At 36.5% G+C, this 21,483-nt stretch overlaps 1 protein-coding gene across 4 annotated transcripts in view; it reads right to left on the bottom strand.

The window, feature by feature from the left end:
• Positions 1–21,483, bottom strand: part of CDKL5 (cyclin dependent kinase like 5) — a 132,032-nt gene that overhangs the window by 11,183 nt on the left and 99,366 nt on the right. For all 4 annotated transcript variants that reach the window (XM_063342554.1, XM_063342545.1, XM_063342570.1 and 1 more), the window contains 5 exons: positions 18,628–18,788; positions 15,913–16,939; positions 12,373–12,478; positions 10,135–10,258; positions 1,995–2,097 (listed from right to left, as the gene is read on the bottom strand). In XM_063342554.1, coding sequence (XP_063198624.1) covers positions 1,995–2,097; positions 10,135–10,258; positions 12,373–12,478; positions 15,913–16,939; positions 18,628–18,788 — 1,521 coding nt within the window. The remainder of the gene's footprint in view (positions 1–1,994; positions 2,098–10,134; positions 10,259–12,372; positions 12,479–15,912; positions 16,940–18,627; positions 18,789–21,483) is intronic.

Here is a 21,483-nt window from a genome sequence, read left to right as displayed (position 1 = left end):
TACAGTGCTGTTAACAGCTTTTACTACTGAAGTCAGACTTGGTGCTGAACTGAAGACAGTTGTTTTTGTTTGTGCTGGAAGATGCTAATGAACATCCCAATGTTTGTTAGGTAGATGTCCTCAACTAACAGACAAAGAATAACAAAGAACAGTGTCTGAACTAGACACTTGTACGTACATCGGTGGGTACAGTCTATGCCTAGATACCGTCCTGTTAAACAGCTGTTAAGTAGAAATGAAAAGGGGTTTTTCAGTCACTGGTTGGGTCCAAAAATTAAGCTGATGTCAGCAAATTCCTAGCTGAGAATGCAAGAGTTTTATCACTATCTTATTTCATTAATTTATTCATCTTCCTGTGAGATACTAGCTCTAACTAGCAAACATAATTTTCCCTTATGCAAAACCTCTTTCTCCCCCCCTCCCCCTCTCTCCCTCTTCTTAAGAGTGAGAAGAAAGAGGAGTAAGGATTATGTATAAATCTGTCCTGTCTTGTAATCAGTGATGTTTTCAGTAGCTGTAGATCAAGGATGTTTCCACAAGTGATGGATTTTGAAATGCAACACAATCCAGTCTGTATTTCCTTCACACATTTTAATCTGGAAGTAGTTGATACACCGTTTATCAGCTGGGCTTTTAAAGCGTTCCCCACCACCGTGTCTGAATGGCTGAATCAGAGTAGATTAGAACAGTGCAAATTTAACACTTTTTTTTTTTTTTTTTGAAAATGCATTACTGGAACCAATGGCCTTAAGTGTGCTGTCCTTTCATGGGCATTTTGATATCAAATAATGTCAGTTATAATCTAGACATTTTGTTCAGTTGTGTAGCGTAAACGATCATATTTGAACTGGGTACAGGTATGAGGATGAACAAGTTTAGAGGGAGAGGCAGACGCCACTTCTCTAAAACCTGCCCAGCAGGAAGGCAAAGTGCATTTTTGAGTGCTAGTTAACACACACATGCACATGTTCCATACAGATCAAAGAAACTACAAAAAAAAAAAAAAAAAGAGCACCTGATAAATCACTCCTCTCCACAGTTTTTAACAGATCTGCCTTCCACCAGCATCCAGTCATGCCACCTCACTCTATGACAGTAGATATTTTGATTTAGTTACTCTCCTTTGCCAGGAGTGAGTGTGGTTTACTCCATTCTGAGAACCTTCAAAACTATAACTGCGGTTACACTTACAGAAACATTACAGCTTTATGTAAAAGGAATTTTAAAGATTTTACTGTTTCCAGAACTGTCATTCGAGAATGAGATGAGATGACGTTTAGGTTACTTCAGTTCTTAGGGAGATTTTCATTATAAAACTTTGTGAAATGTTGATATACCACTGCCCTCTGATAAAAGAAAGTTCTTTCTCCCTCCCATAAACTGGATGAAAATGTAAAAATGCATAAAAGGCACCAAAGGCTTATACTGAATAACAATAACAAAAGCCACAATCCATTCCCCCAGTAAAACATAAAATATTAAGAATGGTTAGGACACATCATCCTTATTCCCACGGGGTGTAGTAAGACGACAGAGGCTTTTATGAAGACACTGCCATGAAAAAGACTGGAACGAATTCTCATTTATAACAGTTTGATCTCCTCCTAACGCGTGTCTGAAATTATTCAAGCTCTGAGGACACACAATAATACATTTGCTATTCTTGGAAAGGTATCACAATATCCTGCAAAAGAATTTGCTGCAACATCAGCTTAAAAACTTGCATCAAAACTGGCTCTGAAATGGTCTGAATGAAAACAAAGATGCACAGGACTAGTAGGTGAAGAAATATTTGAAAAGGCAGATAAATAAACCCTGAACAAGGAAAGAATTTGGCTTTCATATGCTGAAGAGAAAAAATAAAAGAACAAATAAGATGCATGTGGGCATGATCACAAATAATACAAAGGTACTGTACTAACCTAGCATTTTAAAATGGTATAAAACGAAACTGATGATAAACATATTTTCTTTTAGAAATACTGAATACTTACGGTTTGAGATTTCTTCTTTTTCTTTTTTATTGCCCTGAAAAAACCTTGCTTTTCTTTCTCCTTGAGCTGTTCTGAGTGACTGTTAAGGTTTTCAGGACTTTTCCTAAACATGAAATAAGGTATTGTAAGAGAGATTTTATTTTGATGTTATGTAAATTCTGTGTAATAATGAGATCTTATCCCAAATAATGCAAATTATTGATTAAAGCAAAGATTCTTAACGTGTTAGCATTCATTGGTTCAAGGGTTACTCTACAAATACCAGATAAACAGTCTTTTTAAATGGGATAGGAGGAACACAGTGTTAGGTTAAAATGATTAGCTCAAACCAGTGAATAGTTATTTAGGGAAAAGGAAAGCATGCATGTCTTTTGTGTTTTGGTTTTTTTTTTTTTTTTTTTTTTTTTTAAGCCAGAATTTAATATTCAAACCAAAATATCACAGACAAGGTCTTTTAGAAAAATGAAAATCATATCTGAGAGAACATACAAATGGTGATGAGGTATAAAAGCACAGGTCCAGTTTATCCATTGCTTGATGGAGAGCCAGGAGTTGCACAGTTCACCAGAGAGAACCAATTTCAATCACACTTCCTGACCTTTGTGGAAATGGTTCCAAATTTATCACCAGGGAATCTGGGGATCTACTGTTGTCCATTTCAACTTAAAAACTTCAGTTAGTTTGTTATGCTTGGGTGAGACAGTGCTGGCAAAAGAAGATGACCCAAAAGTGGAACAGATGACTTGCCTGAAGACCGAATTTCCACCTTGTAACTTGTCTACACAGCTGAATTAACTACAGCTGACAAATAACATGTTACTTTAAGTATACACAGTAAACTATGCATGTAAAGTACGCATATGGAGTAAAAAAATGGTTTATGTATGTAGGACATTGGTGAGACATAACTGAATGTAGTTCTAGTGCCCTTTATAATAAGTTTGAAAATTGGAAATAGTGCAGTAAAGTGTCACAGAAACAATTTCAGAGAGAGAAATACTGGCCTACGTTAAAAGAGTCAGAGATTTCTATCCCTTTGGTATGTTAAAAAATAGCTAAACCAGCCCCAACATTTCATTTCCTTGATTGCGGCGCACAAGTACTTATCCAGGAATAAATTACAGAGTACTAGAAGGGTGTCTAAAGAAAAGGGCAAAGACTTGGCAACAAGTAGGTGGACGATGAAGCCAGGGAGTCATATTAGAAATAAGGCACTGATTTTAACAATGAGAATCATTAACTGCCAGAACAAATTCCTTAGCGAAATAAGTGGATTTCCCACCTTTGACATTTCAAATCAGGACTGCATGCTCTTCTGGGAGATACACATTACTCAGGTATGTTACTGGGCCTAGACCCCAGAGAACGGATGACACTTAATGGCAACTAACATACAGAAAATCATCCTGTGTGATTTAATAGTCTTTTTTCAGTCTTAAGTTGTACAAAAACAAAAATGAAATTATTCCATTGTCTAGATCAAAAACCTGAAGGAAAGCCACAGTTCTAAGGGCTCCGGATGACAAAAAGGAGCAGCTTTTCTTGGAGTTTACTGTAATGTAGCAACACTTCGCTGTCTGCTATAGTTATCTTTGGCTTCTAATTCTGGCTTTAAATGCTATGCTATCAGCTGGTGATTCAGCTGCTACTACATGCCAAGCTGATATTTTTTTTTTCCAAGCAAATGTGAAACATGTAACTGTGGTAGGAATCACTGGAGTCATCCTCCTGATTGACAAGTATCTTCATTCTGATAGGTGGTTTCATCAGTTCCTCAACTGGAGGAACACAAAACCACCTCAAGCTTGAAATGCTACCTGCTTCTGAATAGAAATGCATGCAGTGTTTAAACGCTGTAACAAAGTGCAATTGTTGAGTAAGAGAATGAGCTTAGAAAAAGATTTATAGGCAGAGGATGGTGGAAATTTTCCTAATTTAGATTTTTGAAACTTAGATCTAGGAAACACATTCAGGTGCACAATAACATAGATTAGGAGAAATCTCTAGTTTATATATTATAAATCTAATAATTATATTATTTTAAATATACTGGATTACTAAGGATTCCTGTTTCTGTCACATCCCTGCATTTGGTACCACTGCGTAACAGTAGTAAGGCAGTCTTGTTTTAGTCACTTAAAGCACCAAGGGGAAAGACTGAAAGTGAAGACTACTAACAGCTTTACAGATTCAGTGAACTCACAAGACCAACTTAATACAGACAAAACACCTGCCAAATTATTTACCTATTGATTTTTACATAATTTGGTGGAAAACTTGGGGGAAAGCATGCACCCCAAGTACCCTGCTTGTACTCTGAAAGTCACGTTGAATGGGGCTGAGAATCTTCCGAGCCTTTCCCCAAAGGGGCTACTGTGCATCCACATCTGCAAACATGCCCCAAACTACAGCCCAGGTACAAATTACCAACCCAGCAACTGTGTTACCTGCTGAGGAACCAGCGTCAGATCATAAGGAAGTTCCCCACGTGGTTACTCTAAATTTTCCTTTAAATTTTTTCAACGTCTGGCTATGGCTTTTCTGGTCCAAAGTCTATTCCAAAATGGAGATGCTGTATTTTTAAAGGTGAACTTAATCTTCAGAATAAAGCTTGGGACATTTTTGCCAGACTTTTAGACACAGATTCACTCATGTGTAAACTCTTTTCTTTGGCCCAGTGAACCTGGATGAGAAAACTGCTCCCTACAGCAGATGAGCAGAGAGGGAAGAAGTGAAATTCTGTACCATCGTTTCCTCTTTGTGACTATAGTGATCAGACAGAGAAGGAAAATAAGGGGCTGAGAACTCTGCTCCTTTTCAATTGCTGCTTACCCAAAAGCCAGTGGTTTTACACCGACTGGTTTATGTCATTAACTCCTATGACTCATATTGCAGTATAGTTGTCTGAAAAAGCATTGACCTTGAACAGCAACTGCTTCAAAACACATGCTCATTATGTGAAGAGAGTGAACATATATAGCATTATAGCAGGAAGCTTCAACACCAGGATTTTGTACTGAGTAAAAATAGAGCAGAACATTTTGATCCATGAAATGAAACACTGGGATATTTTAGGCATCCCAAAAGATGATTTTCAGACAATGGTCTGTACAGGAAAAAATTAGGATTATCAGAAAAAAAATCTCTATGGTATAGTCACTCAACACTAAACTCTTGCAATGTAACTGCAAGTATCTTGGTATTTTGCATAAAGCTCCAGCTCTTGAAAGCAAACAGTTACACCAGAATCTCTTACGCAGTGTCTCTTTTACTAGCAGGTAAGAATAGCACTAGAGAAGAGCCCCCCCATTCAGAGAGCTCACCCTCAAGCAGAAACCAGAGGCAAAATGTGCTGTTCTTTGCTATTTTATCTTTGTGTGCCTTTTGCATGCTTAGGACATATAACGTAGATCACGTTGGTTATTCTGGTCTGAGACATTTGGAAAAGGCATAGGTACAAACAGAAATTCTGTGGTTATCACTAGCATTTATTGCCCCTGGGCAGGAACGGCATCCAACTTCACACTAGTACAAGGAGGTGTAGCAGCAAACATGCATGGGGCAAGCAAGCTGATGTGCTTTAATATTAACTAAAAAGAATAAATACAAAGCATGCTGCATTCATGCTGCCATAGAGAGATTCGTATTGCAGACAGCTCTTTTTGGGAGGCAATTCCTCATGTTTTTTTCAGTTATTCTTCAGCAACCCTAATCTCAGCAGGCAGCCTGGGTTGGAAATCCTCTTTAACTGCCAATATACTACTCCCTTTACTGAACCGCTCACAATTACACAAGTAAGGATTTCCGTTTAATGGAGGAGTTACTGAAATGTCTGAAGTTTTCTTCAGAAGATAAACAAACAAACACAAATTCTCCAAGTTAGCACTTGGTTTTGCTTAAAGTAAAACCCTTGGCAGTTATAGAGTTACCATAAGTGAAGGCAAGAAAACGTCAGAAATTAGTGAAGCACCTCAAGTAGATGGTTTACTTAAGGTAACAATCTCAATCCCACAAGCTGAAGCCCACAGTAAAACTTCCTGGTCTAAAAGCCTAGCATTGAAAGCTTAAAAATCAGAGATCAAATCTGAACTTCGCTTGGAGCTGCACAGATTTTTTTTCATGTCGAAAATGAGGATTTATTAACTGAAATAAACCCCAGATCTACTGTCTTATATACAGAATACTACCCAGAAGCCAATAGATACCTGAGCTTATGGCATCACTAAAAAAAGTATACACATATACACGAGTGTGGGCACACACACGTATAATGTATATATACCCACATACATTTTACACCCGCTTCCCTCTTCCCCCACCCCCGTATCATTCAACATCAGTAACCCATAAAAATTCAGAAGTGGTTGGTTTTGTAAACTTATAAAGCATATACTTCAGTAAGCTTATTTTTTGGGACAGAATATTGATGACTACAAATTCTGGAAAGCTTCCTTGCAAATGACACTAGACTGCATCATCTAATTTTTAGCACAAAACAAAAACACTGATGGCTGGGGAAGGGTCATTGGTTACTAGAAGAGATGGGTAGGGAGGCTCAGATGCAGCCAAACAGATGAATAAAGCAAACACATTGGATGACAATGCATATGCAACTGTCTTGTGCAGGGAATGTCAGCAGGAAAGCTATACCGTTCAGAAAGTGAACATCTTCAAACTATACAGAGCAGATTCCTAAAGCCTCAACCAGTGTAACACACACAGGTGATCAAGAATTCTGTAAATGAGCTGGAAAAGTATTTACAATGCAGCAACAGTTCTACTGCACACAAAGCTGAACAAGCTTTAAATTAGCTTGCTCAGATATTGGTAGCCTTCTAGTTTCAGGAACATTAAGTGTGACTACATTCTTACACCGATACAGCAATATTACACCCAGTCATGACATGTTTACAAAATACTGTATTATTTTGGAGTCTCAAAAATTAATGGTAGGTAGATAATTGTAAGCCTTTGACACTCCTTAGAGACGGATGTTCTTTTTTATTCTTTTCTTGAATGAGTTTATGTGTGTTTACATATATTATATACATGTAAAAATAATAATAAATATTACATATGTTTCCTCTTTTTATTATTTTTGCAGGAAGGTATGACACATGCTAGAGAAGGTATGACAAGCTGTTTGTCATACAATGAATACATTTAAATGGACATAAAAGGTCTAAACAACAAAGCTTTCCAGAAGCCCCCAGATACCTTCTAAGAAACCAATGCAAACACTTCCAAAATGATGTGAGATGAAGTACTGCATGTTGGAGTTTATTCCAAAGAGATATTTAGAACTATAACAATCAGGCCAACATTTTGGCACACTGGCAGAACAAGGTTAAGCATCTTGCCTACACCTACTGATTTTGTCCAGCTCAAGACAAAGCTCGCACAAGTGAAAGAGAAGAAAACATCTGATACTCTTGTATCAAAATGGAAAAAAAATCAAGAAAGTTCAAGGTCATTTACAGAAAATTAAACTCTCCCAAAGAAAAGATTTTCTAGAACGATGAAAAATTTGCCTTTTTTTCAAATCAAGTTGTCTGAAGTTCAGAAATGATCTAGTAATTTAAGAGTAAAACCTGATGACAAAAGTCGAGTTTATAACATCTTTATTTTTCAAGAGGCAGGGCAGTGGGGACAGAGTGAAGAAATGCACACAAAGACAAGGGAACACCTGTGACAATTCAGTCTAGCAAACATTCACAAAATCTTTGACAGAAGAAAGGCAACACAGAGCAGTAGTATGAGAGAAGCATTATTTTACAGTAGTGGCAAGTCCAGGTGGAATACATGTCACTCATAATTCAAGATGAATTGTCATGTACCAGTTACGTATGTCAGTCAAACATCAAATATTTACTTCATCATAAAATTGATGTAAGCAGAATCACATTCCGTTAGAGCTTTCAACATTTTCATAAGCTTTTACACAACTTCTATACAGAAAATTAAGTAGAGGAACATAGACTCTACATCACTCAGGAATCTGATTAAGCGGCATTTATGGCACAGAACAATTTTGCAACAACATTAGACCATTGCCAGGACAACTTGCACAGAGTTAACATGTAGAGCTGGGCAGGAAACATTTCAGGAAAATAGGGAGTAGGAAAAGCAAGGAGAGAGAGAAACGCATGCCAAAATAGCAGTAACTTGGTGTTGCAGGCACTGCTATTCCTCCCATTTCACAAGAAGAAATGCTTATTCTTCTGTGGGTTCTTCTCTCAAAGGAGCTGTTCCACTTTGTGAAAATATTTGAGTACATTAATTGGAGCAAGGACTTAAATCTAACTCTCTCAAAGTTACTGAAGGGCTTTATTCGCTAGGCCATACTCAGCATCTCTGTGGTCCTTTCACTATTTCAACAAGATGAAACAGCTTCAAGAGAATATATTGAGGGAAACAGAATGCGCTCCAGAATAACCTCTAACTTCTGGTTCAGGGCGTTCACTTGTTAGATCTAAGATCTTGGTTCAAGCCTCTGGTTAAAATAACGAAGAATAAAGGCCCTGCACTCGAGTTCCTCACATTCCAAAAAATAATGCTGACCCCAGAATACTTGTTATTTTGCGTATATCTCTGGTTTTGACTGGGAATTCCATCCTGGAGCTGAAGAATCTTCCCAAGAAATGGTTAGTGGATATCAGTCTGTTCCTTTGAAAACTTTTGGTTTCGATAATTTGGCATTGTAAGCAAATAAATACTTAGTCAAAAAATTCCCAACCAGCTCTAATAACATATACTATTATTTCAGTTCAGAGTTAAAATAACATTACATGTTTCTTTGCAGTGACCACATAATAAAAGGTAATATATTGCTGAATGATATATAAAGCAAAACACGATTCCAGTTGGCTTGTGTTATATGCAAGATAGAAAGATTCAGATATGAACGACAACAAAATAGGGTTCAACAGTAGGAATAAATACCTTCTTTAGACACATAAGTCACAACATAAGTACCACCTTTTTACATAAATGACCGGGTTCCTCAGCTAACTTCCACAAAATGGATGTAGATGGAGCTACTGAAGGACAGGAAGCAGACTCTAGTGAATCAGAGCAGGTGACAAGGGTTCTGGAGTAAACATTTTCTATTACTGACAAGGGTATATAACCTGAACACAAGCTGAAAGACCAGTTGTTTCCCTTCCCCACCCCCTCCACCCCCCCTCATTTTTAAGCAGATAATTCACAGGTTGTTCATGTGAAAACACATTAAATCAATAAACCACTGAAACAGTTCTTCAGATAACATGATTTTATCACACTTTCAGAGAGCAGTGTTTCAGATAGTGGTACGAAGCATAGTTGAATCATGTGAATGCATACAGTTCATTCCTCCCACCAATCCTTTGAAGCTCCATTTGCTTATTTTTATTCAGTGTGTTTTATTGTGATTGAACAAAGTAGAAGATTAAGAGTATTTTAGAGCTGAACAGCTCTCAGAGCAACAAAATTAAGATATTTCCCTTTAAGTCCTGCAAAGCTATGCATATGCTGCCATTCTATTAGCATAATTATAGTTAATTGTTCTATGTTATATAATGGAGCCATGTGATGCTTTTAATCTTTTAAAATCGATATACACCATTAAGATGTTGCTTAGTCCATTTTCCCATAGAACGTACTCATTTCCTTCTGTGGTGCGTAAGCAAAAAGAGCAGCAGTCCCCATTGTAGGGCAAACATTATATTCTTCATTAAAACAGTCCTATTATATATATGGAAACATGCATTTTGATATTTTTTTTTCCCGTTTGACAATTCATGCTTCTGGAATCCACAGATGAAGCTAGGGCCTTGCTATCCATACTACATGTACAAAAGCACTTTGTATTATCTTTAACCGAAGATTAATAGATGGAAAAAAAAATAAATCAGGAAAGTCTGGACAAAAGTATATAATCTTTAATGCATTCAGTGTGATAGTGTAATGAAGTGTTTCTTGTTGCTCAAAAGGGAACAGCAAACATGCAACGCTATGTCAGTATAGTCAGAGGAAGCAACTAAGCACATATAGAAAATTGCAAATTCTGAAAAAAAGCGTTTGTTTTTTTTCCCCTCCTGTCAAAAATCCTTTTTTTTTTCCTGCCATTCTCTACACATCTGTGTAAATAACAACTCACCAGGTGTCAAAGGTGGTTTGCCTCTTTGAGTGGTTTGCCACCGTGCTGCTGTCTGCTGGTAACACAGAGGCTCTGTTTGACACATTGTTTTCTATGTACGTACTCTCTGGACGCGGAGATGGAACTGAACAGAGAAACAGCAAACAATGTATAACGACCTCTACCAAAAATCACATCTTTCAGTTGTCTGCTTCCTCTCTACCTCTTTTACAGAAACAAAACAGTAAAGACACAGCTGTACTTTATGTATGACTGAAAAAAAGCATACTTTTTTTTCACAGTTTGGAAAGCTGTTGTTTTGTGATACTTGCAAGGTAATATTAGTTGTAAAATGAGACCATCATTGGAACTTGGGTAAGCTGTTACTAGATTTGAGAACATTTCTATCTGTAGGGAGCCACAAGTGCAATCGTTATTTAGGAACAGGAAACAGAATAAAAGGTTGGAATACTGGTAATTAAAGATACAATACTACACAGTTTACACTTTGCCTTCACTTAGACCTTAAAAAAATAATGGTACCCATTCTGAAAAAAAATTACTTTGGATTTTAATGTAAGTAAGACTAAGATTACTCATTAAAAATGAAAGGATCAAAACCAGATATTATGTATTTTTCAAACAGCCGTACTGTGGTTTTCAAAATAGGTTATACCTACCTAGAACATAAATTTGTTAGAATTATGAAGATCACCAGAAATAGCTGCACTGGATTAAAAATTGATCAGGCAGGAGTTGCAGCATTACTACAGCATCATACTATACTATTTATCAAAATTGAATCTGTAAGTTTTTGTTCAAGCTGTAGTATAAAAGTACATGCTAATAACCTTTGTATTAAGTCAGTATTGAAGAATTACATGAATATAATTTTACTTTTTTCATAGTAACCTTTTCTTTCAATAGTTTTTTGCATATACTATTACCAATGTATTACTTAAATGTAGCATCATTTTTCCAATGCAATAATTAAGTCTATGAACCAAAATATATTTGTTTCATAGATATAATTAAAGAGGAAGAAACCTCTAGTTTATAATAAGGAATTGAATGCAACCCCAGACCTACAGTTTCCTTAGCACATGACTTAGGAAAGTCATTCTTCCTTGGAACTTCTGTTTTACTATGTATAAACCAGAAGGATAATCCATGTCTAATTTTATGAGTGTTTTAAGGATTAATAAAAGCAATTCAGGATTGAGGATTTCTAACGATTCTCTGTTGCACGCGCTACAAAACCTTGCACTCAAAAGCATTGCTGAAAACAGTACAAGCTTTAGTATTGCTCACAGGTTCTAATATTGCAATGGGACACTTGCAAGGACTGGCAGATTTTAACATGCCTAAATCAGGTCATCAGCTAACTGAACAACCTGAAGAGGATCAGAGAGAGATTTGTGACTCTACTTAAGGTTATTAGGTAACTCATAATCGAATTTTAGCTGATTGGGACTTCTTAAGGTTCAGGGGAGCCCCGCAAGTCTCCTAATACTTGCAGGACAGCAATTAGCTTCTTAGCATCCTTGTCTTTTTCGAAAGGATTACCCAGGTTTAGTCATGAGGCAGCTGCTCAGAAATCACCATCTTTTGTGTACCATAATAGGACAATATCTATCTGTGTGTATATATACACACACACATATACATACTATATGCACATACACAGTCCTGTGTTATTATTTATTCTGAACTGGGATTATGTAAGTGTGCTTTTGCTTGTAGGAAACCCTGATCTTTAGTAAGTCAAAACAAAAGAAATGAATACAGGTTTCAAGCAATGAAAAACTAGCATTATAGTTCCATGCACCACAGTATCTGAAATAGATCAGTAAGTATGTCAATGTGTTACAAGTACAAAGGTTTTTAGATATAATGTTAATAAGAATTTAAATAAGAATTTAAAATATGAATTCAAAACATTAATGAACTGTTTACCCTGATAATATTTATTCATTTTGTTCAATTCCCCCCAATGAATTATCTTGTTTTCTCCAAGGTACTGCACTGGATATACTTTCCAATCAAAGCAAGTTAACATTTGCAAATAGATAATGTGATACTAATACAGTTACTGCATACAACCTAGCAGGTCAACCCAGTCTCTGAAAGTGGGGTAACAATTCTTTTTCCAATAAACTTTAGTTGTTTATGTTAGTTCTTCATATCCATTTCCACTACTTAATTTATATTCCATGTTAAAATTCTTGTTTAATTTTGAAAGATCCACCATAAAATTACCTCTGTAAAAGCTGCCAACTCTTCTCGGAACAGGGTCATTATACAGAATTCTATTTTCCTTAGTAGATGCTCCATCTTCTGTGTGTGGATCATGATATGCTCCACCCTGAACAAAAGAAGAATCAACTATTTAAAATGAAAGACTAGAAACTGATTTGCAGTTTTTAGCTAACATACATAAGCAGCAAATCCCAAACTTAACCACACACAATTTTCTTTTCATGTTATTAATAACTGCCCATATCAAATCACAGACTATGTAATTAATAATTATTTGGGTTTGCTGCTTGCTTGCTTTTTCCAAAATGGCATTAACAAAATTTTGCCTTAGTTGTAATTTTAAAGATTTGAGCATGATTCAGACCCTCAGATTTTTGCCATGAATGAAATGCAGTTGTAACATCTCTGGAGGAATCTTTTACTGGAGGCCTTGTTAAATTAAATTCTGATGGAATCTGGTCACTCTACTACTGGCAAATTTTAAAAAGCAAACAGGATATTCATATAACTTGTGATAATTGCAACACCAAAGCATTATCTTTTATCAGCTCTATACAGTAGTACCTAGAGGTGCTAACAGTCACAAAATCTACTGTATGCAAAATAAGAGGTAGTCCCTGAACAAAGAAATCTCTAAGCTAAATAGTTAAATCAGACAGGACAGCAAAAAGAATATCATTACCTCTAATTTACTCTGTTTTCCTGAATACAGTACTTCCTGGAAGGTATTTCAAGCAAAAGCTTAAGTATGCCCTTCGAAACATCTACATGCATGTAATTTGCCACCAAATATGACTTAACTCCACTCTTAAATGAACTAGATGCTGCAATTTTTCCCGCAGTAGGGACTAACCAGATAGAATTCAATGCTCTCTACAAGATCCTACAGGAAACCATACTGTAACCCCTATATAAATTTAAATCTAGAATGTCCAAGAAGGACAAAGGTTAAAGAAACAAAAAAACCTATAAAAAACCCAACCAGAATTAAAAATTGGGATTGCAATACAGTATATAAGTGATTTGCAAAATCTATTTTGCCTTTTATTAATGAAGATCTGGCCTGTCGCAGATAAAACAACCCTTGAAACTGTACCAAGACAAGAAATGGAACTAAAGCAATGCTTTACATCACAGTTTGATTCTTCTAAAATTTACAAGAGGCTGAAGCATGTGATTAAATTACTACTTGTTTAACATACCTCTTCTTTGTCAGCAGTTATGTTACAAATATGAGACAGTAATAGCAACTTGTACTTGATTTTCTTCTGCTTGCTCTCTTTTGTGTATGTTTAATTTAAAGTATAAAAGAATCCTTAAAACAAAAGGGTTGTACTGAGACTTAAAAAGCCCCAAAACTAACACTGAATGCGAATCTTTTTTTTCTTTTTTTAAAGTAAGATTTAAAGACTAGCAAACAAAGAATGGCTTTCTTTAAAAAGACTTGGTAGAGCTAAAGAGAAAAATCAATGAGAAACTAGAAACATGGAAAACATGAGCACTGAGAGAGAACCAGTAGAACTAAACAGAAAAAAAAAAGGAAAACAATGAAGTATCTTTGAGAACACTTATTCCTGATTTTTTCAGTTCAGTAATCCTGAGGGAAGATAGATTTTCTGATTTCTAATACAGAATGTAGCAAGAAAAAAAAAAAAACCAACAAAAAACCACCCCAAAAATGGGGATAGGAAGGAGCCAAAAAATGACTTCTTTGTGACAATGCCTTTACGAGCCACAAGATTGAGAATTTAATTCTGATTTATTACTGAAAGTAGTATAACTGAACAAAAACAGCTTTGTGAATTTACAGACTTGCCATCCATTTCAGAAGAGTATTTTTCCTGATGGTTGAAATACAGATTTAAAAGCATTAATTGAAGGCTTAAAGTTTAAAAACACTGACCATAAGAGATAAAGGCAAGTTCTTTACAGATGATTATGTATTCCAAAGCAAAACAAAATGAACAAAAACATAAGCATTAAGATACACATAAATTTTTCTATTTAAAACAAAAATTTCTCAACCAATTGTCAAAAGACAAAGGATGATCCAATAAAAACAATCTGCCTGTACATAATAGGAAATAAAATTAAAATTACTTATCAAATTAGTATCTGCTACATAATGCAGAAAAAGATCCTAAAGCTCTGAGGAATACAAGACAGCATGAGCTTTTCTTATCAAAAACTCAAATGTTGGTGCTATTGCGCTTCTACAGTAACATTCTGAAGAATAAGTAACTTTTAACTTAACTGAAATGAGAGAGAAAAACGACTACACAAAGGAAAAAAAACCTTGGTTTTGAAATGGAGCTCCTGTAATCTCCTTTTAAGTAGCTTTTTTTTTTTTTAATTACACTGTGTTTCTCCTTTTTTGATGAGATCTCATGTGTGAATACACGTAATTCTAAATGAAGGAGATGTGGTAAGTAAGAAAAAATTTATTATGCTTTTTTTCCCCTACTGGACTAAAGAGGCAACCACTACCTGAAAATTCTTTTTTATGGTAATTGTAGACCACTATTATCAAGTCAGCTACACATATTTCTTACATAAACTAAGTAGGCTGAGTTTTTTAGTCTCTCACAGTAAAGCATAATTTTTAGACTTTAAATAATATTTGAAGCTCTTTAGCTTCCTTCAATTTGTCAACAAATCTGAACTAGATGTTCTCTCCTTTGAAGTTACTTTATCACAGATGTACATATAGAGAAACAAACACTCGTTTTTGTACTTCTCTCTGCACCATTTTGCTCCAATTTGGATCAACAATATAGCAATGTAAGGATCTGGGGACAAATGCAGTCATATTTACACATCTGATGTGTAAAACTTCAGATAATTCTGAAGTGTTGTGTAAAGAATGTAAATCAACACCAGAACTGGTCCTTTCTCCACTCATTAAATAATGCTCACAGTAAAACACAACAAGGTTATCTAATGACAGTAATCACTGTAAGGAGCCAATTTACCACTGCTTTCCGCAACATAAAATCTCTAGAGTAGCCCAGTTGTTTATCATACTAATCAAGAGAAATATTGCAAGTCTTTATATTCCTCTAGTAAATTATGGCATTTCAGCAATAATGTCCTGCTATAAGCGAATGAAAAGCTCACTTCCAAAATTAACATTAGCATTCATAACAGAAAGACATAAAAGAAAAGCTAAATAAAAACACAAATGAGAAGGTTAATTAAGCAAAACAATATGATAAAAATTACATCAAACAAAGTAACCAAAGACTAGGAACTACTAATGAAATTTTAACTTCAGAGACAAATTTTTCTGTTCTCACATTTCAGTACTTTAAGAGAATGGTATTCATAGTCCATTTAAAATGATTTTTAAAATAGCCTCTCATTTTGCACTTGAAATATTTAGCCCTGCTGAGAAAACCCCCAATATCCCTTGCCTTACAAGAGGACAAATAAACAAATAACTGCAAACAAACAAACAGAAGAGAGAAAGCAGGACACTGTCCCCACATGAAGTAAAGACAGGAAGGCAAGCCTTCCATAATAGCAATATTTTGAACTAACCCTATTAGTATCTTCTGTACAGTCTTCTCGTGAGGAGCCAACAGATCTTGTGAGTGACTTATGCTGCACCTGTGGAGATAACAGTTGCAGGCTGTTTGCTCTGGCTGCCATCCCTTGCCCTATGCTTAAGCCACCCTCTGAGCCCTTTGACCTCACTCTGTCCCGGCTCACATACATAGAGTGTCTATGAGGGCGCTGCTGTGAAGAGAAAGGACTGGTATAACCTAGACCATAGGAAAAAGATTCGTGTGGAGCAGACAGAGAGTGGGAATGGCTTCCATCCATGTGATCTGGAAGTTTTAACTCCTCCATTGTTTTGGAGTGTCTTGTCGATGGTCTTCGGGCATCCAGGGTACCCTCGCTGCGGTTATTCCTCCCCGACGGACTGAGCAAAGTTCTGTTATCACTGTGGCGGGGAGCAGTTGGACTGGTAGGAGAGTTCAAGTCCATACAGCTGGATGGAAAATATCTACTGCTGTTTGGTTCTGCAGCTTGGGCCCTGGCCTCAGAAAGGTTGCCCACGGATTTCGAGTCTGTCAGAACCCCATGGCTCTTTGACTTTGTCCGATAAGAAGGACTCTTAGAAGACTGTGGGATAGTATCGATATAGCTGTGGCGACTGTGCTTATCGCCAGGTTGCAGTGTCCCAGTTTTGCTTTGAGAAGTTTCCATAAATGAGTGCCGGTTCTGCTGAGATCTGGTGTTCGACTTTAGGTACTTTGTGCCTGGACCATCGGAACTTTTTGGGTCCACGTTAAAATCAAATTCTGTTTTTGCCTTTGCTTCCTTTGGGCTGAGAAGATGTGGCATATTATTATTGGCTAGATCCTTGTTGCCAGATCCAGGTGTGTTGCTTGATTTTTTTGTATGCATTGGACTGTGTGCAGCTCCAGGAAGGTTTCCATTTAAAAAGCTTTCATTTGCTGGAAGACCCTCTTCTCTTGGCCCGCCAACCCCTAGTGTCTGTATATCCTTGCTGTTTGATCTGTGGTGTGACTGCAAAGCAGAACTTTTGCTGGCTTGATTTCTACGTTAAAATGCATAAAGAAGCATTAATATACCACATTACATATTCATGTATTAGTAACTTCAACAAAAGTACACTCATTTCAGAAGGGAGTTGCCATTTAAAACCACAAAATTTAACTGCAGTAAGATCAAATACTGCCAACTAGGCATCAGGAGCTCCACTAAAATAACCGACATGCAAGTGTTGGTACATTGTTGTTTCTTGCTGCTTAAATCCTGACGGACAAACTCAGCTTTGGTTAATGGATTTTGCTGACAAAAAAATGAAGATATAAAATCCAATCATAGAAATTCCAACATACATTTACACATTTATGCATGTGTGTGAGTAATATATGTGCACATCAATAATGTAAGCACTACATTATGAAAATTAGCTGTATATCCATTGAAGAAAATCTTAAATACACCTGGCATATCAAAATGAAGATAGAACAATAATGTATGTCAGCACTGTCAAAAAAATCAGATACAATCAATGCTCCAGGCCACCTATGTCTGATTTAAAGGGGGAGGGGAGGAGAGAGGAGGGGGAAAAGAAGATACTGTGCTGGTAAAGACATCCAGATGGAGTGAGCCTCAGCTCAGTGCAGCAGAGCAAGCCCCTCATAACATCAAACCCAGGTTTGCCACAGGAACCCCAGCTTTTTGCGGAACTTGGCACTATCCCAGTTCTTGGCACACCAACTCATCCCCAAAGCTGCACCCAAAATGCTCTGCAACCAGACTGACTTGGGTGCAGAGCTACTTGGTGATATCCTTAACCTCTACTCTACTCTCCAGCTCTCCTGGTTTTGGGATTAGGGGACCGAGATATGAGTTGGTTCTGCAAACACTCAGCTTGAATTTATTTGAGCGGGATTTATTATCTCAGGTTTTCTGGCATAAAACCGGTTCTGCTTCTGGACTTATGCTGGCACTGCAAACTAGCCATGACTGCAGTGCTGCAGTTGTACTTGTTAACCTTGATGGACCCAGGCTGGCCATAAAGAGTTAACTTATTTTTGTATCAAATCTGTGATAACGTAACTCAGATATACTAATAAGGGTTAAAGTGAGAGCTCACTGTACAGATGAGTCTGCACCTTTGTTGATCTTGTTGCTAATTATAATCGGATAACGCTAGCCATTTTTATACTCTAGGATTTTCATACTACCCACTTTCAGTGATCTAATTATGTACTCTATTACAGTTTCTAGAAATTTAGCAATTTTAATGCCAGTTTAAAATATTTTTTAGTTAAAAGGTAGTACATTTTTTAAAAACATAGGGATATAAGGAACCTAGTAATTTTAAATCAAGTGGCTAGGCAAGCCTTTGTATTAGACAAGAAGTTTCCCATGCATCTAGGTTTTCCTTTCTGATGACACATCTCTAATGGTAAAACTTCTCTCCTAAATATCTATTAGGGCAGCTAAAACTTTTTGGTGTCTATCGCCAAAAAAGTATAGATTGTAAATGTCATCATCACAAAGCTTAAAATGAGGAGTAATGTTTTCAATCTCACAAAAAGAGATAAAGAAAAACACGGCTGGCAACGTGGAGCAGTATGTGTGTCTCAATGTGCCTAAACTGTCAAACAACAACTTTTCCCTTCTTGTAAGCAATGTTGTATGTAAGCATGATAGCAACTCACTCATTGGCAAAGCAAATGTCGGTGATGACGGTGACATGACTACATTTACCTGTTAGACAACGTGTTGCTGTCTACGTGGTAAGGTTTTCTCTTAGCTGACCGTGAAGGTGAGCTTCCACAGCGATCCAAGAGTCTTTGGGTTTGAAACGAAGGATGGTTCAAACATTGTTCTGTCAAATATCTATCTGCTGGATCTAACTTCAGTAAGTTCTTTGGAAAACAAATCCCAAAGTTTAAATGTTAGTATCTGCATTTGCATTATTAAAAATGCAAAATAAAGAAAATAAAGAACTTTTTTAATCTCCCGAGTTTCTGTGATTAGATGAAACCACTAGAATAATTTCATGTTGCATTAAACTACATATGATACAAAATAAACACTTACAAAACCTATGTTCTACTTAAGAGATGGAAGGCCTCAGCCTTGCTTTTTATGACACATATATGTGCTAAATGTATATAATGAATATACATACACATATATATATTTATATGTGTGTGCTTAAGTATGTTTAAAATACGTATATGTATTTTAAAAATATTTTTCAGGATATACTGTACAACAATGTTTAGAATGAAAAATATTAAAGTTACCAATAATAAAATGCTACAATGAGACAGGCTTTACAAACAAACAGAAGCAGCATATGGGAACATTCTTATTAAAAAAAAAGGTTTTAAAGCTAGTATTTTTTAAAATATACAAATATAATAAGAATTCTGTTTTTTACTTCTAGTGTTCAAGTCCACCCATATTTTCAAAGAATCATCTAAACTGTTTACAATGCACTCAGAATAACCTTTGACTTACAATTCTGTTAGATCTGCTGTATTCTAAACAAAGACATTCTCTGACATGTAGAAAACATTTAATCACAAAATCAAAAACCAGGAGATTTGGTATTTTGATAAGTTTGAAAGGTTTCTTGCAGGAACAGGGCAATACAAAACTTATCTTGGTATATTTGACCATACATGACTGTCAGCATGGATAAAAGTTTGAATGGCTATTAAGTAAAAATAATAGCTATTTTTTTAAGTGTTATGTACGTTGAATAGAGAACAACTCTGTGTGTATATATGCATGTCTACACACACATGCACACAATGCATATCTGAATATGCATTAACTTAGTATTCAGCCACTTGACCACAAACTAGTTTTCCCTTCACAGGATCCCTGCACTTCCAACCATGCATTGAAGAGCATGAAGAAGATGAAGAGGACAACTCTCTACAACAAGAAGCAGAAGTCTCCTGATCACAGGCCCTCAACCTCATGGCAGACTTCAACTGTAGATGATCCAGGACATTTCTAGATTATGTTGGTGGCAGCTTCCTAGTGCAGCTGCTGGAGAGACAAATCAGCCAAGGGTAGGACTTCACTCTACTTGACCTGCAGCTCACCAACCATAAAGTACTGGTGACAAATCTGATCAGAGAAGACAGCCTGAGCTGTAGCAACCATGAGATGATGACAGTTAGGATTCAAAAGAAGGGTGGGAAGGTAAGCATCAGGACGCAGGACTTCAGGAGAGCAGACTTCAGCTTCTTTAGGGCATCACTGGGAAGAATCTCCTGAAAAAATGTGATCAGAGGAAAAGTGTCCAGGAGCCACTTGATTTTTAAAGAAAATTTCTTGAGAGTTGAGGAACAAAGCATCTTACTGCACAGAAGACAACTAAATTTTGCATAAGGTCAGGTTGGCCAAACAAGGAGTTCCTTAATAAACAAAAATGCAAAATGGGAGTGTGTAAGAAGTAGAGAAAATGCATGTCTGCTGCTGAACGGGGGAGCAAGCTGAAGGACAGATGATATGAAAAAGACTGAAATACTCAACGTCTTTTTTGCCCAAGTCATCACATGCAAAACCATCTCCCAACTCACAAATGGAGACTTGCAAAACAGCATGATCTATGAAGGAGAGGGGAGGAGAGAAGCAACAAAGCAATGGGCCCAAATGGATGTCTCTTCATTAATCTAGTCCAGAAATGCTCTCTAAATAGAGACATATCAAGAACTCACTACTTTAGCTGGCTTAAGATGATGTGTGGGTTATTCACTAATCTAGTCATCAGACCTGAGGTCCCTGGGAATGCAGATAATGAGGAACAGACTAAGCGTGGACACGTGACAGACTGTCCAGCATCTGGAGAAGAGAAAGGCATACAGCAAAGTATGTGCAGCATTTGTAGCATGCAACTTAACCACAAGTCCCTTCTGTTCTCTTCTTGTAGTCTTTTGCTCATTTTTTAACAACTTTCCAACTCCTGAATTAAGTAATGTAGGCCAAACACAAAACATTGTCTCTACAGAATCCCAGACCTTTCTCACCGTGTAGGGAGAAATACAGACAGAAAAGTTGAAAAGAATTATTTGAAGTCAAATGGAATTATTTGGAAACCTGTGTTTCCCTAAAATTCAAGGGCTTCATTTCACAACTTCATAACTTTTAAATCACACCAAAAGAATGCAAAAGACATTGAGATATAACATAAAAATTAGGGCAAAATGAAAATAAACCCCACCCCAGCAGATGTAACAATGGTCTGAAGAATGATCTTGAAATAGCTGTTCTGTAACATATGCTACTACAGCTTGAGCTACAGCTAACTACGACACCAGAAAAAAGCTTCTGTGAATTAGAAAATAGAGGAGAATGTATAATACCAAAACAAGTAATTAGATGCACCAAGGTATCTAATTTTGTGGACTCCGTGAAACCAAGATAAAAGCTATGCTGACTTTCTTCATAAGGCAGGGAGATTAAATGAAAGCGATTTGAATGGGTGGTGTTCAAGAAAAAAAAGAGTAGAGCAAATTTTGTGGACTTCTGCTGGCTACATCAATACTGCTAGAAACAAGTAAACACCAAAGTATACCCCCAAAGCAGATGACCTCTGGT

Source organism: Chroicocephalus ridibundus, chromosome 1 (assembly GCF_963924245.1).
Source record: "Chroicocephalus ridibundus chromosome 1, bChrRid1.1, whole genome shotgun sequence".
Classification (NCBI taxonomy): domain Eukaryota; kingdom Metazoa; phylum Chordata; class Aves; order Charadriiformes; family Laridae; genus Chroicocephalus; species Chroicocephalus ridibundus.
Note: the sequence above shows the minus strand (reverse complement) of the source record. Positions and strands in the feature narration are given on the sequence as shown.